Here is a 21,250-nt window from a genome sequence, read left to right as displayed (position 1 = left end):
GTCACAGTTTTCATCCAATCTTGATAAAATTTGATCAGAATGTTTATCTTGTTGAAATCTGGGTTGGGATTGTATTTGGGTCACCTGGGGTCAAAAACTAGATCACTAGGTCAAATAATAGAAAAACCTTGTGTAGACAATAGAGGTCACAGTTTTCATCTAATCTTTATGAAATTTGGTCAGAATGTTTATCTTGATGAAATCTGGGTTGGGGATTGTATTTGGTTAGTCAGGTGAGAGATTCAGGGCCATCATGGCCCTCTTGTTTCAGTATATATCGCTCTTTTAATTCTCCCCATATATATATATGGGGAGCATATAGTTGCCAGTTTGTACCTCCGTACTTCCTTTTGTCACACTTTTGTTACAGTTTCTCATAGCGCCTTCACTATTTTACCGATCTCTTACATATTTGGCATGTAGGTATCTTGCATGGACCTCTACCTTTTGATGATGATTGACATCACTGGGGTCAAGGTCACCGAGGCTAATAATAGATTTTCCGTCACACTTTTGTTACAGTTTCTCATAGCGCCTTCACTATTTTACCGATCTCTTACATATTTGGCATGTAGGTACCTTGCATGGACCTCTCCCTTTTGATGAGGTTTGACGTCACTGGGGTCAAGGTCAAGGTCACGAGGCTAGTAATAGATTTTCCGTCACACTTTTGTTACAGTTTCTCATAGCGCCTTCACTTTTTATGTCCCCCACTATAATAGTGGGGGACATATTGTTTTTGCCCTGTCTGTCTGTTGGTCTGTTGGTCCGTTGGTCTGTCTGTCTGTTTGCGCCAACTTTAACATTTTGCAATAACTTTTGCTATATTGAAGATAGCAACTTTATATTTGGCATGCATGTGTATCTCATGAAGCTGCACATTTTGAGTGGTGAAAGGTCAAGGTCAAGGTCATCCTTCAAGGTCAGTGGTCAAATATATGTGGCCAAAATCGCTCATTTTATGAATACTTTTGCAATATTGAAGATAGCAACTTGATATTTGGCATGCATGTGTATCTCATGGAGCTGCACATTTTGAGTGGTGAAAGGTCAAGGTCAAGGTCATCCTTCAAGGTCAGAGGTTAAATATATGTGGCCCAAATCGCTTATTTTATAAATACTTTTGCAATATTGAAGATAGCAACTTGATATTTGGCATGCATGTGCATCTCATGGAGCTGCACATTTTGAGTGGTGAAAGGCTAAGGTCAAGGTCATCCTTCAAGGTCAGAGGTCAAATATATGTGGCCCAAGTCGCTTATTTTATGAATACATTTGCAATATTGAAGATAGCAACTTGATATTTGGCATGCATGTGTATCTCATGGAGCTGCACATTTTGAGTGGTGAAAGGTCAAGGTCATCCTTCACAAGGTCAAGGTCATCCTTCAAGGTCAAACATCATATAGGGGGACATTGTGTTTCACAAACACATCTTGTTTACCAATCTCTTACATATTTGGCATGTAGGTACTTTGCATGGACCTCTACCTCTTGATGAGGTTTGAGGTCACTGGGGTCAAGGTCACCGAGGCTAATAATAGATTTTCTCAAGATCACACTTTTTCTCCACACAATTAACCCATATATCGACAAAGCATCATTGGGGAGCATCCATCAGTTTTACTGATATCCTTGTTTTAAATCGGGCAATGTTGTGCGATTGAATGAAGATTAATTCATCAAAAAATGTATAGAAACATACCTTCTCAACCCATTAAAAATGCATGTGCGTTACGTGTCCTCCAAGATAAGTTGGTGCAGTTTGCACTGCCACAGGTTAATCAGGGACGACACTTTCTTCTTAAACTGTTTATTTCCAGGGAAAAGACTTCTTTAGAAAAAAATAATAAACAAGCAGAAAAAGTGGTCCTTGATAAGCCAGTGCGGACTGCATAGGCTACTATGGGATCGCACTCATTGCAAATGCATTAAGCCAAGTTTTCCCTGAACATAAAAGCTCATACTGAGCTCTTATGGTCACCCTATGTCCACCTAAGCTCTTATGGTGACCCTATGTCCACCTAAGCTCTTATGGTCACCATTTGTCCACCTAAGCTCTTATGGTCCCATTTGTCCACCTAAGCTCTTATGGTCACCCTATGTCCGCCTAAGCTCTTATGGTCACCCATGTCCAACAAAGCTCTTATGGTCACCCTATGTCCGCCTAAGCTCTTATGGTCACCCATGTCCACCTTAGCTCTTATGGTCACCCTATGTCCACCTAAGCTCTTATGGTCACCCTATGTCCACCTAAGCTCTTATGGGTCACCCTATGTCCACCTAAGCTCTTATGGTCACCCTATGTCCACTTAAGCTCTTTATTACAATACACTCCACATACTGAGCTCTTATGGTCACCATATGTCTTCCTAAGCTCTTTATTACAATACACTCCACATACTGAGCTCTTATGGTCACCCTATGTCCACCTAAGCTCTTTATTACAATACACTCCACATACTGAGCTCCTATGGTCACCCTATGTCCACCTAAGCTCTTTATTACAATACACTCCACATACTGAGCTCTTATGGTCACCCTATGTCCACCTAAGCTCTTTATTACAATACACTCCACATACTGAGCTCCTATGGTCACCCTATGTCCACCTAAGCTCTTTATTACAATACACTCCACATATTTTATCCATTCTTGATAAAACTTGCTCAGAATATTTAATCTGAAAATATATAGGCTGAGATTGAATTTGGGTCACATGTGTCACCCAGATTTTATGACTAAATCTTAATGAAACTTGGTGAAAATATTTACCTTGACAAAATTTAAGAGAGCTTGATTCTGGGTTACATGCTGCCAAAAACTACGTTATCAGGTCAAATCTTAGGAAATTCTTGTTACCATCCTAAAAGCCACATTTAGGCACAATCTTGATGAATACTGTTCAGGTTTAATGCTGCTGCTCATCAGTATCTAAGGGTTGGAAATGAAGCCTTTCAAACTTGAAGAAAGGTCTTCAATTAAATATAATTTTCTAAGAGACTACAAACACATCAAAATACGTATCTAAGTGGGAAAGGGTTAAGATATATCCTTGGAGTGTAGCTCCAGATATTCCTTTGCATCTCTATACTCGTATGAGGAGTCATAATAAGCCCACCACACCTTGCATGAGTTTATGGTAGACATGGTAGCTCCTGCCCAGACTGCTTGAATGCACAGGCTGGTCTAGAGCTACGTTGGCGGCATGTGGCAGATTGTCAGTTTTTGCACATCACTTCTCAATTTGTTCATGATAGGATCCCGCAATGGACACGGAGAAGAGAGGCCTGTTTATGATGGTGATCCCTCCACCAAATGTCACGGGATCCTTGCATCTGGGGCATGCACTGACCAACGCTGTAGAGGACTGCCTAACAAGATGGTACGGGGGTTAAGGTCCCTCAGATTCTGTATAAACTGGTTTATTTGAGATTTTTATGCCCCCAGTAGGGTTGTATAGAGCAGTCTGACTGTCCGTCCGGCAGTCCCCCCCGGGATTTTTTTTCACGGAGGTTTTTTAGGCAACACTTTCAGATATGGAGCTGGGTTTTGGTATGTGAGTCTACCAACATGACTTACAGATGAAGTGTGAGTTTCGTTCTGCTCCATTGATTTTTGGCAAAGTTAATGGGTCTTGGACTTAAACAATTTCTGATTTCCAAGTGTTTTTTTACACAACACTTACAGATATGTACCGTAGCTGCTTTTTAGTATATGAGTCTTTATACATGACTCACAGATTAAGTGTGAGTTTAGTTCCGGTCCATTGATTTTCGGCGAATTTATTGGCTTTGGACTTCAATTTTTTTTCTAAAATAGCTGCAGTGCGGTTTTAAAGTGCAGTATGGTCATTGTGTTTTACAAACACAGGTCTTGTTATGCCCCCCCCATCGGTGGAAGGATATTGTTTTGGCGTTGTCCGTCCGTCTTTCCGTCTGTCCAGAGCCATATCTCGGAAGTGCTTTGACGGATTTCATTGAAAGGGGTATGAGTATATATATGGATACTAGGATGATGCACGCCAAATGGCATTGTACACCATCTGTAAATAACGGAGTTGTGGCCCTTTGTATCGTGAAAAAATGCTTTTTTGAGTGTCAAATATAACACTTTTGTGTCCAGAAGCATATTGGCGGGGGATATCTATTCAACGAATTTGCTTGTTTATTTAAGTTTTGTGCTCACACCTCAGGAAGAACTTAACATTTTTTTCTGGTAGCAATTTGTCTTCATAGATTATTCTCATGACATAAATAGAAACTATAACATGACTGAAGTGTTCAAATGTGTTGATTGTGCAGAGTTGTATTTCACTTTCTGGGTGAGTTGAATACATCACACAATCAACAAGTGCAAAACAAAGGATTGGAACATCACAGCCATTAAATATTCTATTCTTTTACAAATGAAAACAGCATTACCAATGCAGCTAATTATGCAAAAATTCCCCCCCCCCCTCCATCCCAAATTACACAAATTTGGGGGTAAACTACGCAAATATTTAATACAATCAGGAAGACATTATGATGTGTATATTTTTGACATCATTCAAAAGGTTTTTCCAGCCTTTGAATACTGTATTTGGTTCCACAAAAACGGGAATGTTTTTGTCAGATTATTTATAAATATATAATAAATACTGATATACTGTAGGGAAATATCTATGGTCACAAAAGGTACTAGTTGCTGCTCAAGGTGGCTATGATGTATTGGATATAATGTCTGCCGAGAGACCAGGAGGCCAAGGGTTTGATTCCCATTGTGTGGGCGTTCTTCACAAAAGAAAAGTACTGGTTATAGCCCCAGGAAAAAGACCCAAGAGCGTTTTAATAGGCCTAAAGCTTTTGATGCAATCTAGCTAAAATAAATAGGTTTAAACTAGTTGGTGCTAAAAAGGGGCAGGGTAGAAAGTCAGAGCAATCTTGTGACTTCATGTTATAAATAAATAAATTCTATTGTGACTTGTCAAATACTTGTAATTAAGGTTTAAGTTGGTATCCTTTTTATACGCCAGTTTAAAAAAAAAACGGGACGTACTAGTATTATAGTTTCACCTTGGCAGGGGGCGGGCGGGAGGCGACCACAGCAGTGTCCGCTCTCTTATTCAAATAGTTTTTATTCGATCTTCACCAAACTTGGTCAGAAGTTGTATCTAGACAATATCTAGGTCAAGTTCGAATTTGGGTCATGCCGGGTCAAAAACTAGGTAACAGGGTCACTTAGTGCATTTCAAGCATCTAGCATGGTGTCTGCTCTCTAATTGAAGTAGTTTTCATCCGATCATCACCAAACTTGGTCAGAAGATTTATCTAGACAATATCTAGGTCAAATTCGAATATGGGTCTTGCCGGGTCAAAAACTAGGTCACGGGGTCACTTAGTGCATTTCAAGCATTTAGCATGGTGTCCGCTCTCTAATAGAAGTAGTTTTCATCCAATAATCGCCAAACTTGGTCAGAAGTTGTATCTAGGCAATATTAAGGTCAAGTTCGAATATGGGTCATGCCGAGTCAAAACCTAGGTCACAGGGTCACTTAAACCATTTCAAGCATTTAGCATGGTGTCCGCTCTCTAATTGAAGTAGTTTTCATCTGATCTTCACCAAATTTGGTCAGAAGTTGTGTCTAGACAATATCTACATGTAGGTCAAGTTCAAATATGGGTCATGCCAGGTTAAAAACTAGGTCACGAGGTCACTAAGTGCATTTCAAGCATTTAGCATGGTGTCCGCTCTCTCATTGAAGTAGTTTTCATCAGATCTTCACCAATTTGTGTCAGAAGTTGTGTCTAGATGATATGTAGGTCAAGTTCAAATATGGGTCATGGTAAAGTTATCAAGTTGTCAAAAGCCTTAAAACAGGCGTATCTTGTGACAGTTTGGCACTCTTGTTTATTTGTAATTTCATATTTCCAAAAAAAATAATATAATTTCAACAGATTTCCTTTTTTGGGGGGTCCACCAACCGTAAGGGAATGGGGGGTTAAAACAAAGGAGCATGGGGCAGCATGTTTATATTTCACTGTAGATTTTCCCCTTGATAGAGATTTTTCATCTCTCAACATTTAGCCAATTAAAGCATTTGTTCAACTCCATTCAATATAATTTATTGTTATTCAGGTAAGTAAAAAAACTAATAAATAGAACACATGAATGTACACTATGTATTAAAATATTGTTTCCACAGTAATTTCAATAGAATTTAAACTAAACTGTGTCTGAAATGTAAATTCTATATTATTTATTGTTTTATGTAATTATATTCTTATACCTAATGCCTGACCTATGATATCTTCTTAGGCACAGAATGAATGGTAAGGTTACTCTATGGGTACCTGGATGTGATCACGCAGGCATAGCAACACAGGTCGTAGTGGAGAAGAAAGTCTGGCGAGAACAGAAGAAAACCAGACATGATTTGGGCAGAGAAAATTTCGTTGATGAAATATGGAAATGGAAAAGAGAGTGAGTTGTTTGATTGTTAATACTGTATTCTTAGTGAATACATGTCCTATAATTTTTCATATGAAATAACAAGTTTAACGTAATCATACCTTAGAAGGAAACATGTTTTTTTTCTGAAAGTGGTGTGATGGTTAGTCTTGTGTTGTTGAATTATTATCAATAGATTTGGTTTTGGAAGGTTTTGTCAATGTTAGAAGACCTATGTATATTAAAATGTATTCTATCTGTGGGGTTTATCTCAGGAGGATAAAACACAAGTTTATGTACATGAAGGATTGAAAAGCTAGTTAGGATAAAGCTTTACTTACTCAGTGATGTTGTTTTTTTCACCAATTTGGGAATGGGGCTGGGGCCCTTTGCCTTTGGAAAAAATTGCGTCTTTTCGACTAAAATTAGCAATTGGTGTGGGGTTTTTTGCTTAAAATACTTATACCGTAGGTTTCCACGTATAGCGCGCTCCCGTGTATAGCGCGCAGGCTGTTTTTTAAATGCAAAAATGGAGAACAAATATTTAAAGACAATGAAACCACCAAATCGGACCGAAAATGGCAGCCATTTTACTATTGCACAATCCAATAATCCGGGGCATTGGAAAGCTTAATTAAGCATTCAAAATAGAAAGCGTCATTATGATTAGGAGCATTGGTTGCATAGCACTATACTTTTCTGACAATTTTGTAATTTTCTAGCAAAAGATTGACAGTTAACGTGCATTTCGTGAAAAACGTGAGAAAATAAGAATAAGTGTACATCCTGTGATTTTTCCTCGGGGAAAGTATGGGCATTACCGGTAAATTTGAATGTCGCATGGGAGACGGGGATACAGTTGTTGAGGTACACCACTGTTGAACGTTCAATATTTATACACACAAAATGCAATTGCATATCTTCACGTTCTCAAGTGTCAATTAGTGTCTCAAATGTCAATTAGCGTCATAACAAGTCGTGGCACATATTACTCAATAACATCTGCCAATTACGAAGTGCAAAATGACCCCCTTTCACACCTACCGTTACCCGCAAAAAAGACCTCGTTGGCACATACCCTTGCCTGCTCTCTGGAATGTCGACAACAATACCCATCGGAATTCATCAATAAAGAAGTGTAAAAACACAAACAAAGAAATGTCCGCAAGTTTATTCAAACAAATTTATTTTTGACCAAAACTTCTTCTACCGTATTCATATCTACGAGTAGCGACTTCTTGTTGTTTCGACAATGGCCTCTCAGTCTATACGATTATAGGGTGGTAGTTTTCTGGAAAAAAAACATGGTGGCCATTTTGATTATTTACGATTACACAAGATATTTTTTACCAATTTAGCAGCCAGGATAGCGTTGTATCAATGTATAGCGCGCACCAGCTTTTTAATTTGAATTTTGGAGGTAAAACACTGCGCGCTTTACGTGGAAACCTACGGTAAATTGAAAATAATAGGGTTTGTAATATTATGTTTACCAAGGTTCAACGTATATAGCTGGATAGGGAAATGACCATACTGTTCAAATAAAAATTAAGAATTTTTGTTGGTGTGGTAACCTTCAATTAGGAATTTTAGGCATACATTGGGAAAAAAATCTAAAATTTAACATTGGGCACCAAATTTAAAAAAAAATGTAATCATGAATGTTTTCAGGAAGGGCGACCGAATCTATGAACAGCTGGAAAAGCTTGGCGGTTCCTATGACTGGGACAGGAAGTGTTTCACAATGGATGAGGTTAGAACCATCTGACTTCCATATATGAAACAAACATTAAAATAATATTCTGGCATTCCGATCACATTTTTATCCCTGCCGAAAAAAAAATCGGAGGTGATATAGTAATAGTCTCCGTCCGTCTTTCCATCCGAAACTTTGTCCAGAGCATAACTCCAAATCTATTCAATGGATTTACTTTAAATTTAAACAGATGGCAAATAGGAGAAGTGCAGTGGCCAAGAACCATAACTCTATCTAACCTTAGTTTTTTAATAATCTCCCTTTATATAATTTCAAAGTAAATTTTTTTGTCTGGAGCATAACTCTAAATCTATTGAAGGGATTTACTTGAAACTTTAAATATAAACAGATGGCAAGTAGTAGAAGTGCAGTGACTAAGAACCATAACTCTATCTACCTTAGTTTATGAATTATTTCCCTGTATTTAATTTCAAAGTAAATTTTTGTTCGGAGCATAACTCTAAATCTACTGAAGGGATTTACTTGAAACTAGAAATATAAACAGAAGCCAAGTAGGAGAAGTGCAGTGAACATGAACCAAAACTCTATCTACCTTAGTTTTTGAATTATTTCCTTTAATTTAATTTCAAAGTAAATTTTTGTCTGGAGCATAACTCTTAATCTACTGAAGGGATTTACTTGAAACTAGAAATATAAACAGATGGCAACTATGAGAAGTGCAGTGAACATGAACCATAACTCTTTCGGCTGTAGTTTTTTAATTATCTCCCTTTTTTATAACTAGCTCGGCTGTTATCGGAGAAAACCCGAGGTATTGTCATAGTCAGCGTGTCGTGTCTGTCGTCGTGTCCGTCGTTGTGTCCGCCGTCCAGGTTGTGCTTAAACCTTAACGTTTTGTCAAGGTTTTGAACATTGGCTCTAAAATCAAAGTGATTCAACCTACAACTGTGAAACTTCATATGTAGCTGCACCTTGATGAGTTCTACATGCCACACCCAATTTTGGGTCACTAGCTCAAATGTCAAGGTCACTGTGACCTCTTATCTATTTAAAAGAGCACCCATTATGTGGTGCTCTTGTTTTTATACGCCAGTTTTAAAAAACAACCTTGGCCGCGGGTGGCGTCCACAGCAGTGTCCGCTCTCTAATTCAAATAGTTTTCATCCAATCTTTACCAAACTTGGTCAGAAGTTTTATCTAGACAATATCTAAGTCAAGTTCGAATATGGGTCATGCTGGGCCAAAAACTAGGTCACAGGGTCACTTAGTGCATTTCAAGCATTTAGCATGGTGTCCGCTCTCTAATTGAAGTAGTTTTCATCCGATCTTCACCAAACTTGGTCAGAAGTTGAATCTGGACAATATTTTGGTCATGTTTGAATATGGGTCATGCCGGGTCAAAAACTAGGTCACAGGGTCACTTTGTGCATTTCAAGCATCTAGCATGGTGTCTGCTCTCTAATTGAAGTAGTTTTCATCCGATCATCACCAAACTTGGTCAGAAGATTTATCTGGACAATATCTAGGTCAAATTCGAATATGGGTCTTGCCGGGTCAAAAACTAGGTCACGAGGTCACTTAGTGCATTTCAAGCATTTAGTATGATGTCCGCTCTCTAATTGAAGTAGTTTTCATCTGATCTTCACCAAATTTGGTCAGAAGTTGTGTATAGACAATATCTAGGTCAAGTTCAAATATGGGTCATGCTGGGTCAAAAACTAGGTAATGAGGTTAATTAGTGCATTTCAAGCATTTAGCATAGTGTACGCTCTCTAATTGAAGTAGTTTTCATCTGATCTTCACCAAATTTAGTCAGAACTTGTGTCTAGATGATATGTAGGTAAAGTTCAAATATGGGTCATGGTAAAGTTATCAAGTTGTCCAAAGCCTTCAAATGGGCGTATCTTGTGACAGTTTGGCACTCTTGTTTATTTATAGCTCCAACACTACATAACTAATTGATCCTTGAAATATAAATATAATGACACAGGTGCCATGTTTTACAAATACTATTCTACTCTCTAAAACAAATGTTGTCATATAAGCAAACACATTTCGGCAGGGATTTGGCACTTCTGTGACAAGCTCTTGTTATTGGGGTGATATAAAATCTATGCGTCATAATTTAACATCTCGATGGGAGATTTTCAAGATTTTGTTAACGTAATTACTTGATAAACGATGATGCGTATTGGCTTTGACTCACATTAAAAGAGTTGTGGTCTTGTGTTTCATCAGCTAGACAATTGTAGCATATTGTATTTAGAAATAACTTTAACATATCATAGCTTATTGGCCACTTTAGAATGATTTGAAGCTTTGAGAAAAGAAATTAAAACATGATAGATTTAGCCCAAGTAGTAGCAACATAAATGATATTGACCAATAAACCATCGAAATGCAGGAAATATTTAAGCCACATTCTGGGAAGATCTGATTTATGCATGTGCATAAAGTGTGGTCCCAGATTAGTCTGGAACGCGACTCATTAATATATTAATGTTGCATTTAACTTCAAAGTGACTTAGATTTTTATTCTAAATTGATTATCCATGCAATAAGCCACTTATATTTTGTTATGCCCCAGAAGGAGGGCATATAGAAATCGCACTGTCCGTCTGTCCGTCCGTCACACTAAGCGTTTATGTTTTGAAAATTCTCATAACTTCTATGTCGCTTCAGATGTAACATTCATATTTGATATACATGTGTTTTTGGACAAGGCCTTTCCATACGCATACAAATTTTGGCCTTGACCTTGAACTTAGGGTCTGCGTTTAGGTTTCGAACTCTGGGCTAAGATTTATCAGGGGCATATGTCAAAGTGTTTATCAGGGGCATATGTCATCCTATGGAGACAGCTCTTGTTGTATTTCAAATGTATTTTTCCGTGCAATAAACAGTGAATACTATCTAAGATCTGGTATAAATAGAATAATAATATATTTTCTACAGTTATTATAATATAGAAAACATTATTTTCTTTAAAATAATGTTTGGCTCTGATATTTACCCATTCTCGCTCAAAAGCAAAATGAATAAGGCTATATGCGTGTTACTCGCAGTCTGTTCAGGTTTTATGCTGTTTGCTGCTCATCATTATCTTATGATTGGAAATGAAGCCTGTAAAACTCGAATCAAGGGAAAGGTCTTAATTTGATTTTTTGAGGGACTACAAACGCATATCAGAGGGTTCAATCCTTTTGCAGAAACTGAGCACAGCAGTAACAGAGGCGTTCATACAGTTGCATGAGAGGGGTCTTATATACCGCAGTGTGCGACTGGTCAACTGGTCGTGTACCCTGAACTCTGCCATATCAGACATCGAGGTCGACAAAGAGGAACTGGAGGGGAAAACCATGATTGCTGTACCAGGGTACAAGGACAAAGTAGAGTTTGGGGTGCTCATCTCATTTGCCTACAAAGTCGAGGGCTCCGGTTAGTAAATCAGAACGTTTTTTTATAAATGATATATCAGATGTTATTTTGGCTAATTTGATTGCAGTCTATTGGTCAGACAAATCTGACAAATGATAAATACAAACATTTCGGCACAATCATTTGTGTGGTGACAAGAAATTTGCAAAGACCACAGACAGAACAAAAATCTGTCAAAAGTTTTAAGTATTTTTGCCAATTTTCAATAGCAAATGAGAAGATTGTACTTATTCAAAAGTTCTAGACTAAAAAATTCTATGGATGCTGATTCATGACAAAATTTATTCAAACTTCCTGCTTCCCACCCCTTCCCCTTTCAGGCAGCATCCTCTACTTTTTGTGATCCTTGATCCCTGCCGACTGACACTATTAAGTGTCTCTGAACTAGCATAATATTCATAAAATCTCTTTTTCGGAAAGCATGACTCATAAAGAGGCAAAACAAGAACTTTAAATGCAAATTGATTCAAACTAAGGCATGGCTGCATCGTTTCTTCTCCTTTTTATAGATGATGAGATCGTTGTGGCCACAACTCGTATTGAGACAATGCTTGGAGACACTGCTGTGGCTGTACATCCAGATGATGATAGATACATGAAGTATCATGGGAAATACGTAAAACATCCCTTTGTTGATCGACGGTTGCCGATTGTGTGTGATTCCTTTGTGGAGAGAGCATTTGGAACTGGTAGGCTACTGTACTTTGTATAAATTTGTGTTTAAGGGGGCTTTATAAGAGAATCTATATTTTTTTCTTTAATTTGAATTAGCAAATTGACAGCCATTGGATCATTTGGAAACTGAGATAAGAAATTAATTGTAAGGAACGATTACAGTTATAACAAGAGATGTGTTTGTCAGAAAGACAATGCCCCCTACTGCGCCGCTTTGATACATGATTTTATTACCTTTGATCTTGAAGGATGACCTTGACCTTTCACCACTCGAAATGTGCAGCTCCATGAGATACACATGCATGCCAAATATCAAGTTGCTATGTGATAGCATTTTTCGAAACCTAAATGCGAAATCTAAATGCAAAGTGTAACGGAATGACAGACAGACAGACAGATGGTCCAATCACTATATGCCCTCCTTCGGGGCATTATTATGGATATTTCAATAATTTTTGTAATAAGTCCAAGATATGAAAGTCAAATAAATTGAATCAAAGAATGTTTTATAATATGATAAGAAAAATTAGTCCCTGTGATATGTTAGCCAAGTTTAGAACTTGATTATGTGGTGTCTAAAAGTACACATTGTCAAATATAATAATTACTCTCAAAATGTTATATGTTTTGTGCAATCTTCTTGAAACGTGTTCAGTCTTTTTTTCCCATACAAGGTGTTCTTAAAGGAGTTGTATATAACATAAAATCTGGTGAAAGTCGAGTGAGATCACATATATTCCTAATCTTCATCCTCCTGCTCCAAATTTGTTGTAATATTTCAACCAGGTTTTATAAAGGTTGCCATTAATTGACAAACCTTGTAATCAATGGACAGGGCTGTTTTCCATCTGTGGCTTGTTCAAATCTTTGTGAATGTTGTTAACACTTTATCACTCGGATACACACATTGACGCATTTGTAGTTCCTTGGAAAATGAAATTTAATTTAAGACCTTTTGTGCTATATTAAAGTCTTAAAGGCTTCTTTTCCAACCCTAAGATACTGATAGCAGCAAACAGCATAAAACTTGAACAGACTGCCAGTTATTTGCAGACTGTTCTTGTTGAATGCTGGTTGCATTAGCCATTTTCAATTTTCTTCATGTGGTAATGGGTTGAACACTCTCGAGGTCACATGGCTATTTGTCCTTTCTCCTCCAGGTGCAGTGAAGATCACCCCGGCCCATGATCACAACGACTATGAGGTCGGACTGAGACACAAGCTGCCCTTCCTCACCGTCATTGATGACAAGGGAAACATGACCGGAGATTGTGGCGTATTTTCTGTACGTATTTTATGCCTTTTCTCACTATCATTACTAACATTGAAAGCATGACCGCGGATGGTAGAGTTTTTTTCTGAACATGAGTTTGTGCCTAAGCTTAAGTCCATGTTTTTAAATACAAAGGTTGATGAATGATGTTCACATAATTGCTTATCCTTAGGATTTATGTAGTTTTTTACGTTTATGTAATTTTTCCGTTAACCATCACTATGAAGATTGTCAAAGACAATCAGGTTAACCGTTTTGTATTTTATTGAGCGTGTAGCTCTTATGACACAAATAATTAAACAGTGCTTCACATTTGACAGATAACTTATTAATGCAGAAATTAATTGAACCAAAAAATTTATAAATGTTTCTTCCTTAACAATATCAAGCACATAAAAGATAATGTGTCAAAAACTGTGAAAACTTTCTCTCATTCAAGGGAATGAAGCGATTTGATGCAAGGAGGGCCGTACTTAAGGCCCTTGAAGAGAAAGGTTTACTGCGTGGGAAGCTGGATAATCCCATGGTGGTCCCTATATGCAGGTAATATTGGTGTCTTTATATTAGCCGCGTTCTGAAGCGTTTATATATACTTAAATAACTTCAAAAATCTTCATCTCAGGGGATAAATATATGGGGTATAACATGGTATAATGATCCTCTGCTTAGTTCTCTGTCAAATCATTCCCCTGTGGTCAAAACTAATAATTGTCCTGAAGTCAAATGGTGTATATTGACTTATATAGTAAATAATAAAAAACTTTAATCTCTAAAACCACAAGGGATAGGTGTTAAATATTTGGTGTAGACATACTATGTTGGTCTGCCACTAAGTTTGTTCAAACCATAGCCTTAGGTTCGATAGTGCTTCCACCTTAGGCGTTACTTGTTTAAGCATGCCTGAGCACAATATGCTTGCGGAGAGCTAGTATGATCACCCGATATCTAGGTGCGTGTGGCAAAAACCATGTAATCTGTTCAAATCTTAGAAAAAAACATATCCCTTTAGAAGAATCATTTATGATAAATCACTGTCAGAATTATTATCTTTTCAACAATTCAAGGCCATGTTAGTATCTGGCTCAAGTAGGGTCAAACACTTTGTCACCAGGTGATATCTTTAACAATATGTTCGCCTTTCACTTTGTTGAGCGTAGTGCAAGATTGCCTTCTTGTTCAGCTGTTGGTTCTCAATTGGTATTCACTCTGCCTGTAAAGAATTAAGAACATATGTGTTCAATTTTAACAAATTCTTAACACCTATGATTGTCATTAGTTATTTCAATTCTGTATGCATCCAATCTTCCTTCAGTCGTAGCAAGGACGTGATAGAGCCGTTGTTAAAACCTCAATGGTACGTGGATACTAAGGACATGTCTGCAGACGCTGTCAAGGTATGCATGCTGCGTTAAAAAGGGCTTGTTAGTTATTGAATGCTGTTTCCCATAAGTATAGGCTAGTATTAAATCAAAATATGTTTCCTTTTTTGCCATATTTGTTTTTCTTAAACAAATACTATTTTGATAAAATTGTTAAAAAAATGTTTAATGCATGTATATTGTTCCTGCTTTTTCTAACTTAAATAAGAAATTGCACTCCTCCCTAAAAATTGCATCTTTAAACAAATGTTTTCTTATATCAGTATTTGCCCCCTTTAATTGCTTAATACGGTGTTGTTTTTATGCCTCCCGGTAGGGTGGCATATAGCAGTTGAACTGTCTGTCTGTCAGTCTGTGCGTCCGTCCGAAAACTTTAACATTGGCCATAACTTTTGCAATATTGAAGATAGCAACTTGATATTTGGCATGCATGTGTATCTCATGGAGCTGCATATTTTGAGTGTTGAAAGGTCAAGGTCATCCTTCAAGGTCGAAGGTCAAATATATGGCTTCAAAGCTGCGCAATAGGGGCATTGTGTTTTTGACAAACACAGCTCTTGTTTTTATAAGTTTTAAGACATATTTGAGCCTTTTATTCCAAAATCTTGAATAGAAATTTTTGTTGGTGGTCTGTTAACCCAGAAACTGTTACAGAAAGTTCTGTTGTTAGGGTATACTTTTATTAAGTGTAATAGATAGTTCTGTTCTAAGTCTCTTTTTACAGTCTGTTATTTTAAAAATTGTCTGTTGTCATTTTCAGGTTGTGCAGGACAAGGAATTAAAGATCATTCCTGAATCCCACGAGAAGACCTGGTTTAACTGGCTGGAGAACTGCAGGTGAGAGTTAATAACTTAATCTCTTTCAATTATTTAACATTCTAATCTAAATGTCATATTTTTAAATCACTTTTGTGCAGATACTGATATCTCTTGTTACACTAAAGGTGTCGTTGCCAGACTTTTCCTACCTCTGGTTCTAATATGGTAGTTTTCTGCCACTTGTATTATGAAGTACTTTTTTGTATGTGAACTTAGTACTGGTATAACAGCTTACTGAGGAAAAGTAGGAATCAATAGAGGTTAAGGGAACACTATTATATTACTAAAAAGTAGGGATGGCAACAGTTATTCGGTTTACCTGTTATCCGTTTCTTAAGGAGGTTAACCGGTTACAATATTAATATTCGGTTATTCTTCAGAAAACACCATTTTCGGTTTAACGCAATAAATGCTCAAATGGTTAGTTCAGTTTTACTTCATTTCACCGTATTGGCTAATCCACTTATCTTATCGCAAATAATCGGCAATTACCACCCCGTGATGCCCCATGCGGATCAAAAGCGATTAGAGTTGTAAACTATCGGGGTACAGCGGATTAATGAACATTGAGTATAAACAGGCCTTAACAACAGAGGTTAGGAAACCACAATGCCCATTGCAAAATATATTTACGCTCATTGATAATTGTGATTAATCAGCAAACTGTTAATGCACGTAATTCTTAAAGGATAATGAGTGTAAATAAAACACAACATAATTCGAATTCTGCACTAGCTTTCATTGGTCAAGGTGTAGAACAATAATTATGTGTAAATGACATGAAGGTAATATTACAACAGAGAAACATCACAGTTCACCGACAAGCATGTTAACAATGTCGGAAATGACTTTCAGAAATGACTAAGTATTGGATTCCAAATGTATATTCCCAATTTAAACGACCAACACACTTTGTAAAGAAACAGTATTTAATTGATTACATGGTTTCAGTAATTAGGTTACAAGACAATCAACAAGACAGAGTATATTTGATATACATGTGATTGTTTATAAACGTTTATGTTTTGCGGATTTTTTTTCCATATATGTGTCAATACGACATTCGGTTAACCTGTTAACCGCTCGAATATCGAAACAGGTTAACCGGTTACGGATTTGCTTAGGTTTGCCATCCGTACTAAAAAGCCCTTAAACACTTAAAATCAACAATTATTTCGTAAAATATATCGAAATATAAAGTTTACATGTAAGTCAGTGTTCCTTCTAGCAATAAGCACAATTTCAAATCTAGATGCGGTACAGTAACATAGATTTAATGCAATACAAAATGATTTTTTTTATTTTTATTTTCTGCCACAATATCCGAATATTTATGAGCAAACATGAGATTAGCTTCAGGCAGAGTTGGAGGAATGATGTTGTTCTCATAAATACGTTGTCCTTCCAAGGCTGCCTGAAGCCAATGTTACGTTTTCTCGTAAATGTTCGGATATTGTGGCTGATATTCACATGGAAAATATTGTGGCACAGAAAATAAAAACCAACAATTTCTATTTGTAAAATCTATGTTACCATACCACATCTAGCTTTGAAATCTTGGCTATAAGAAACACTGATTTTTTATGGGTCAACTTTATTTGATGAAATATTTTGCGAAATATTTGTTGATTTTGAGTATTTATGTGACTAAAAAACTGACTGTTGAGTAACCCTTATAATCTATATTTACAACACTTAAAATCTATAATTGAGCACCCCTTCCGATTTTGTTATTTTATTATGCTCCCCCAAAATTTATTTTGGGGGGAGCATAAAGTCGCCGCTTCGTCTGTCCGTCCTTGTGTCCGTCCGTACACAATTTTTGTCCGGGCTATTTCTCAGCAACTAATGACCGGAATTCAATGAAACTTTATGGAAAGCTTCACTACCAAGAGGAGATATGCATATTATCAGCGGGTTCTGGTCGGATGATTTTTCCCAGAGTTATGGCCCTTTGAAATTTTTTATAAAAAAATTATTGTGCCCTCCAACTACTGTGCCCTCAAGACGTTTCCTTTTATCTGAATATATAGTGCGATATTGGGACAAAAAAAACTTTGGGGAGCATCACCTGTTTCTGACGGTTTCTTGTTTTATTATTTCATTCCAATAAATTCTCTGTTTCCAGAGACTGGTGTATATCCCGACAGCTGTGGTGGGGTCATCGTATCCCAGCATACTTTGTTACTGTGGATGACCCGAGCGTTCCACAGGGGTCTGATATTGACGGGGAGTACTGGATCGTTGGCAAGAATGAAGAAGAGGCTAAAGAAAAAGCTGCAAAGAAGTTTAAGGTTCCGAAAGAAAAGATCACTCTTCGTCAAGGTTTTTAGCAATGTTCTAGGTTTTGTCATATAATGTTATATCTTTGTAAAATATCAAGTTTTTTTTCGGTCCTGTTTGAATGCATGTTTACCTTTTTTTCTTATTAAAGTTTTGTACCTGTCCAGTTAATAACTAAAAACTGTGTACATTGATACTTATGGTTTCCCTTCTGTTTCTTCTCAGTCAATAGCTAAATGCAATCTACATACATATGTAGTGTTTTTCCCAGGCCGTTTTAGTGTGGCGCGGCGCCATGCCCTTTTTTTTGTAGCACCACACTACCCCTTTCAAGGCCATTTAGCGCCACACCAGCCTTTCCAAAGGCCGCCACCCTGCCCTTTCATGAGCACCTGCTGTATTCCGCCCTTATTGATAACATCTTAATTTCCCCTTGACCAAACTTCTAAGCCGACTAGTATCAGATTATGGCCCCAAGGCAGCGAAGATTCGCGGGGTTGTGATTAAGTCATGCGTGAATAACCCCGTGTCAATATCAATTGATAATGTCAGAGGCTATGTTATACCAAGCGCACTTATCGGTCAGTGATGTGTTCTCCACCACGATAAAGTTGTGGACTGTTACTTCGGAGACTTTTGATAAAAAACAAGATGTTGTCCTCGTGGAAATTGTGCATTTCATGCATAATTCAGTTATATCAAAACATATATTTCTAAGCATATTTACATTTAAAAACACAAACAAATTAATTCTTTATTGTTATTGTCTTTAAGATAATTAATTTTTGAAATAATTACTGAGACTTGTACTAATTTAACAAAATGCGAATCGCATATTAGGCGGACGTATTGTACAATTTTACTTTGCTATGCGCACCTGTTGCTTACATTATTTTAACAAGATGGCGGACATACAGAATTATATTGTGATTGGCAAAAATGGCAAATAACGTCGTTAACGATCGAATTAACGATGGAGATCATACATTTAGAAGGAATTCATGAAATGTCTGTCAGGGGACAAAAATATTTATAAATTGCACTCGTCCTGCAGGACAAGTGCATTAAAATTTTCACTCGTCCTGCAAACACATGCACTTGTCCTTCAAATATGTGTGAAAGAAAGATTGCAAAGGACTGATATGACTAACAATGTTTCCTATATCACTGCTAAAATGCTGCTTACTTAGTTATTCATGCCAGCTGATCACAGAAGAAATGTTAACTTACTTTATTTATGAGGAACACAAAATAAATAAATGAAGACAAATTTGTTTTTTCCTTTTTCTAATGCTTGCGTGCTTTCCATTTCGGATGGTTGAACATCGCTTGTGCCCCCTTTAAAGAACGCTCGTATGTCAGACATTTTTCAGATGAAATTCAGACTGGTTTAAAACCGTACTTCGCAGTAAAATAATTCTTTAAAAAAATCAATACTTACAGTGAATGAAGTCAGATGGTTTCCTGTCAACATGGACGCGCAAAGTTTACACCAAAAAGCCAATATTTACTCGGGACACAGTCTCGCATAACAACGCGCACCTGCTGTATGAAATTTTCAATTACGATTTCTGGTTCATTATCGTTCTACTTTCGGAATAGATATGCTTTAAGAAATGATTTTATCTAATGAAAAAGAGTCTTACTGGTCAGAAAATACATATTTTAACATCAGTTTTTTTTCACTCGTCCTGTAGGACGAGAGCTTTAGGGAAATTCACTCGTCCTTTCAAGATTTCACTCGTCAATACGAGCGGATGAGTGGAATTTTTGTCCCCTGTCTGTGATAATCAACGATGCATAAAACTGTTTAAGATAGCAACAACATATTTATTTGTCATCTACTCAGTGGATGTATGTCACAGAAAGGAGTGTTTGCATATTGTTAGCCATCAATTTACTCGCAAGTTAAACATCTTACAAGATTATCGTTAGAAATTGGGATAAGACAAACATGGTTTTATTTATATGTTAGTGCATCTGTGTATAATCAGATTCATATGCATATATTGCTTTATTATGTTTGTCGTGCTGTACAGTGTATTGAAATAGCATGGAACTTAAATGTACATTGCAAGGTAAATATATTAATATAAATCAAAGTAAGTTAAATCCATCAATTACCATTAAATGTGCTTGTTTATATTTATTTTTTTTCCACAACTGCCTCTGATGTGATTACATGTTTCTCCCTAATTCAGGTATTCACGAAAGTTAACGTTTTTGCCCTTTTTTGCCTAAACTGCGCACTAAAATGCCCTATTTCAAAGTAATGCACCATGCCCCTTTGCCCTCCTGGGAAAAACACTACATATGTCAGACTACCCTTTTATGTCTTCTCTGTCTCTAGCTAAATACAGAGTACATACATATGTCTGACTATCCTTCTGTTTCTTCTCTGTCTACAGCTTAATACAGAGTACATTCATATGTCTGACAAACATTCTGTTTCTTCTCTGTCTCTAGCTAAATACAGAGTACATTCATATGTCTGACTATCCTTCTGTTTCTTCTCTGTCTCTAGCTAAATACAGAGTACATACATATGTCTGACTATCCTTCTGTTTCTTCTCTGTCTATAGCTAAATTCAGAGTACATACATATGTCTGACTATCCTTCTGTTTCTTCTCTGTCTCTAGCTAAATACAGAGTACATTCATATGTCTGACTATCCTTCTGTTTCTTCTCTGTCTATAGCTAAATACAGAGGACATTCATATGTCTGACTATCCTTCTGTTTCTTCTCTGTCTCTAGCTAAATACAGAGTACATTCATATGTCTGACTATCCTTCTGTTTCTTCCTGTCTCTAGCTCAATACAGAGTACATACATATGTCTGCCTATCCTTCTGTTTCTTCCTGTCTCTAGCTAAATACAGAGTACATTCATATATCTGACTATCCTTCTGTTTCTTCTCTGTCTATAGCTAAATACAGAGTACATACATATGTCTGACTATCCTTCTGTTTCTTCTCTGTCTATAGCTAAATACAGAGTACATTCATATGTCTGACTATCCTTCTGTTTCTTCTCTGTCTCTAGCTAAATACAGAGTACATACATATGTCTGACTATCCTTCTGTTTCTTCTCTGTCTCTAGGTAAATACAGAGTGCATTCATATGTCTGACAAGTATTCTGTTTCTTCTGTGTCTATAGCTAAATACATAAATACAGAGTACATACATATGTCTGACTATCCTTCTGTTTCTTCTCTGTCTCTAGCTAAATAC

The 21,250-nt window shown here is 36.9% G+C and overlaps 1 protein-coding gene across 1 annotated transcript in view; it reads left to right on the top strand.

The window, feature by feature from the left end:
- The window catches only part of LOC127874334 (valine--tRNA ligase-like), a 51,963-nt gene that overhangs the window by 13,854 nt on the left and 16,859 nt on the right, over positions 1 to 21,250 (top strand). The window contains exons 4-13 of the mRNA XM_052418580.1: positions 3,261 to 3,385; positions 6,301 to 6,465; positions 8,104 to 8,185; positions 11,359 to 11,587; positions 12,097 to 12,276; positions 13,423 to 13,547; positions 13,975 to 14,078; positions 14,848 to 14,929; positions 15,675 to 15,751; positions 17,862 to 18,058. Coding sequence (XP_052274540.1) covers positions 3,261 to 3,385; positions 6,301 to 6,465; positions 8,104 to 8,185; positions 11,359 to 11,587; positions 12,097 to 12,276; positions 13,423 to 13,547; positions 13,975 to 14,078; positions 14,848 to 14,929; positions 15,675 to 15,751; positions 17,862 to 18,058 — 1,366 coding nt within the window. The remainder of the gene's footprint in view (positions 1 to 3,260; positions 3,386 to 6,300; positions 6,466 to 8,103; positions 8,186 to 11,358; positions 11,588 to 12,096; positions 12,277 to 13,422; positions 13,548 to 13,974; positions 14,079 to 14,847; positions 14,930 to 15,674; positions 15,752 to 17,861; positions 18,059 to 21,250) is intronic.

The sequence above is a fragment of the Dreissena polymorpha genome, chromosome 3 (assembly GCF_020536995.1).
Source record: "Dreissena polymorpha isolate Duluth1 chromosome 3, UMN_Dpol_1.0, whole genome shotgun sequence".
Classification (NCBI taxonomy): domain Eukaryota; kingdom Metazoa; phylum Mollusca; class Bivalvia; order Myida; family Dreissenidae; genus Dreissena; species Dreissena polymorpha.
This window is presented reverse-complemented; position numbering and strand designations above follow the sequence as displayed.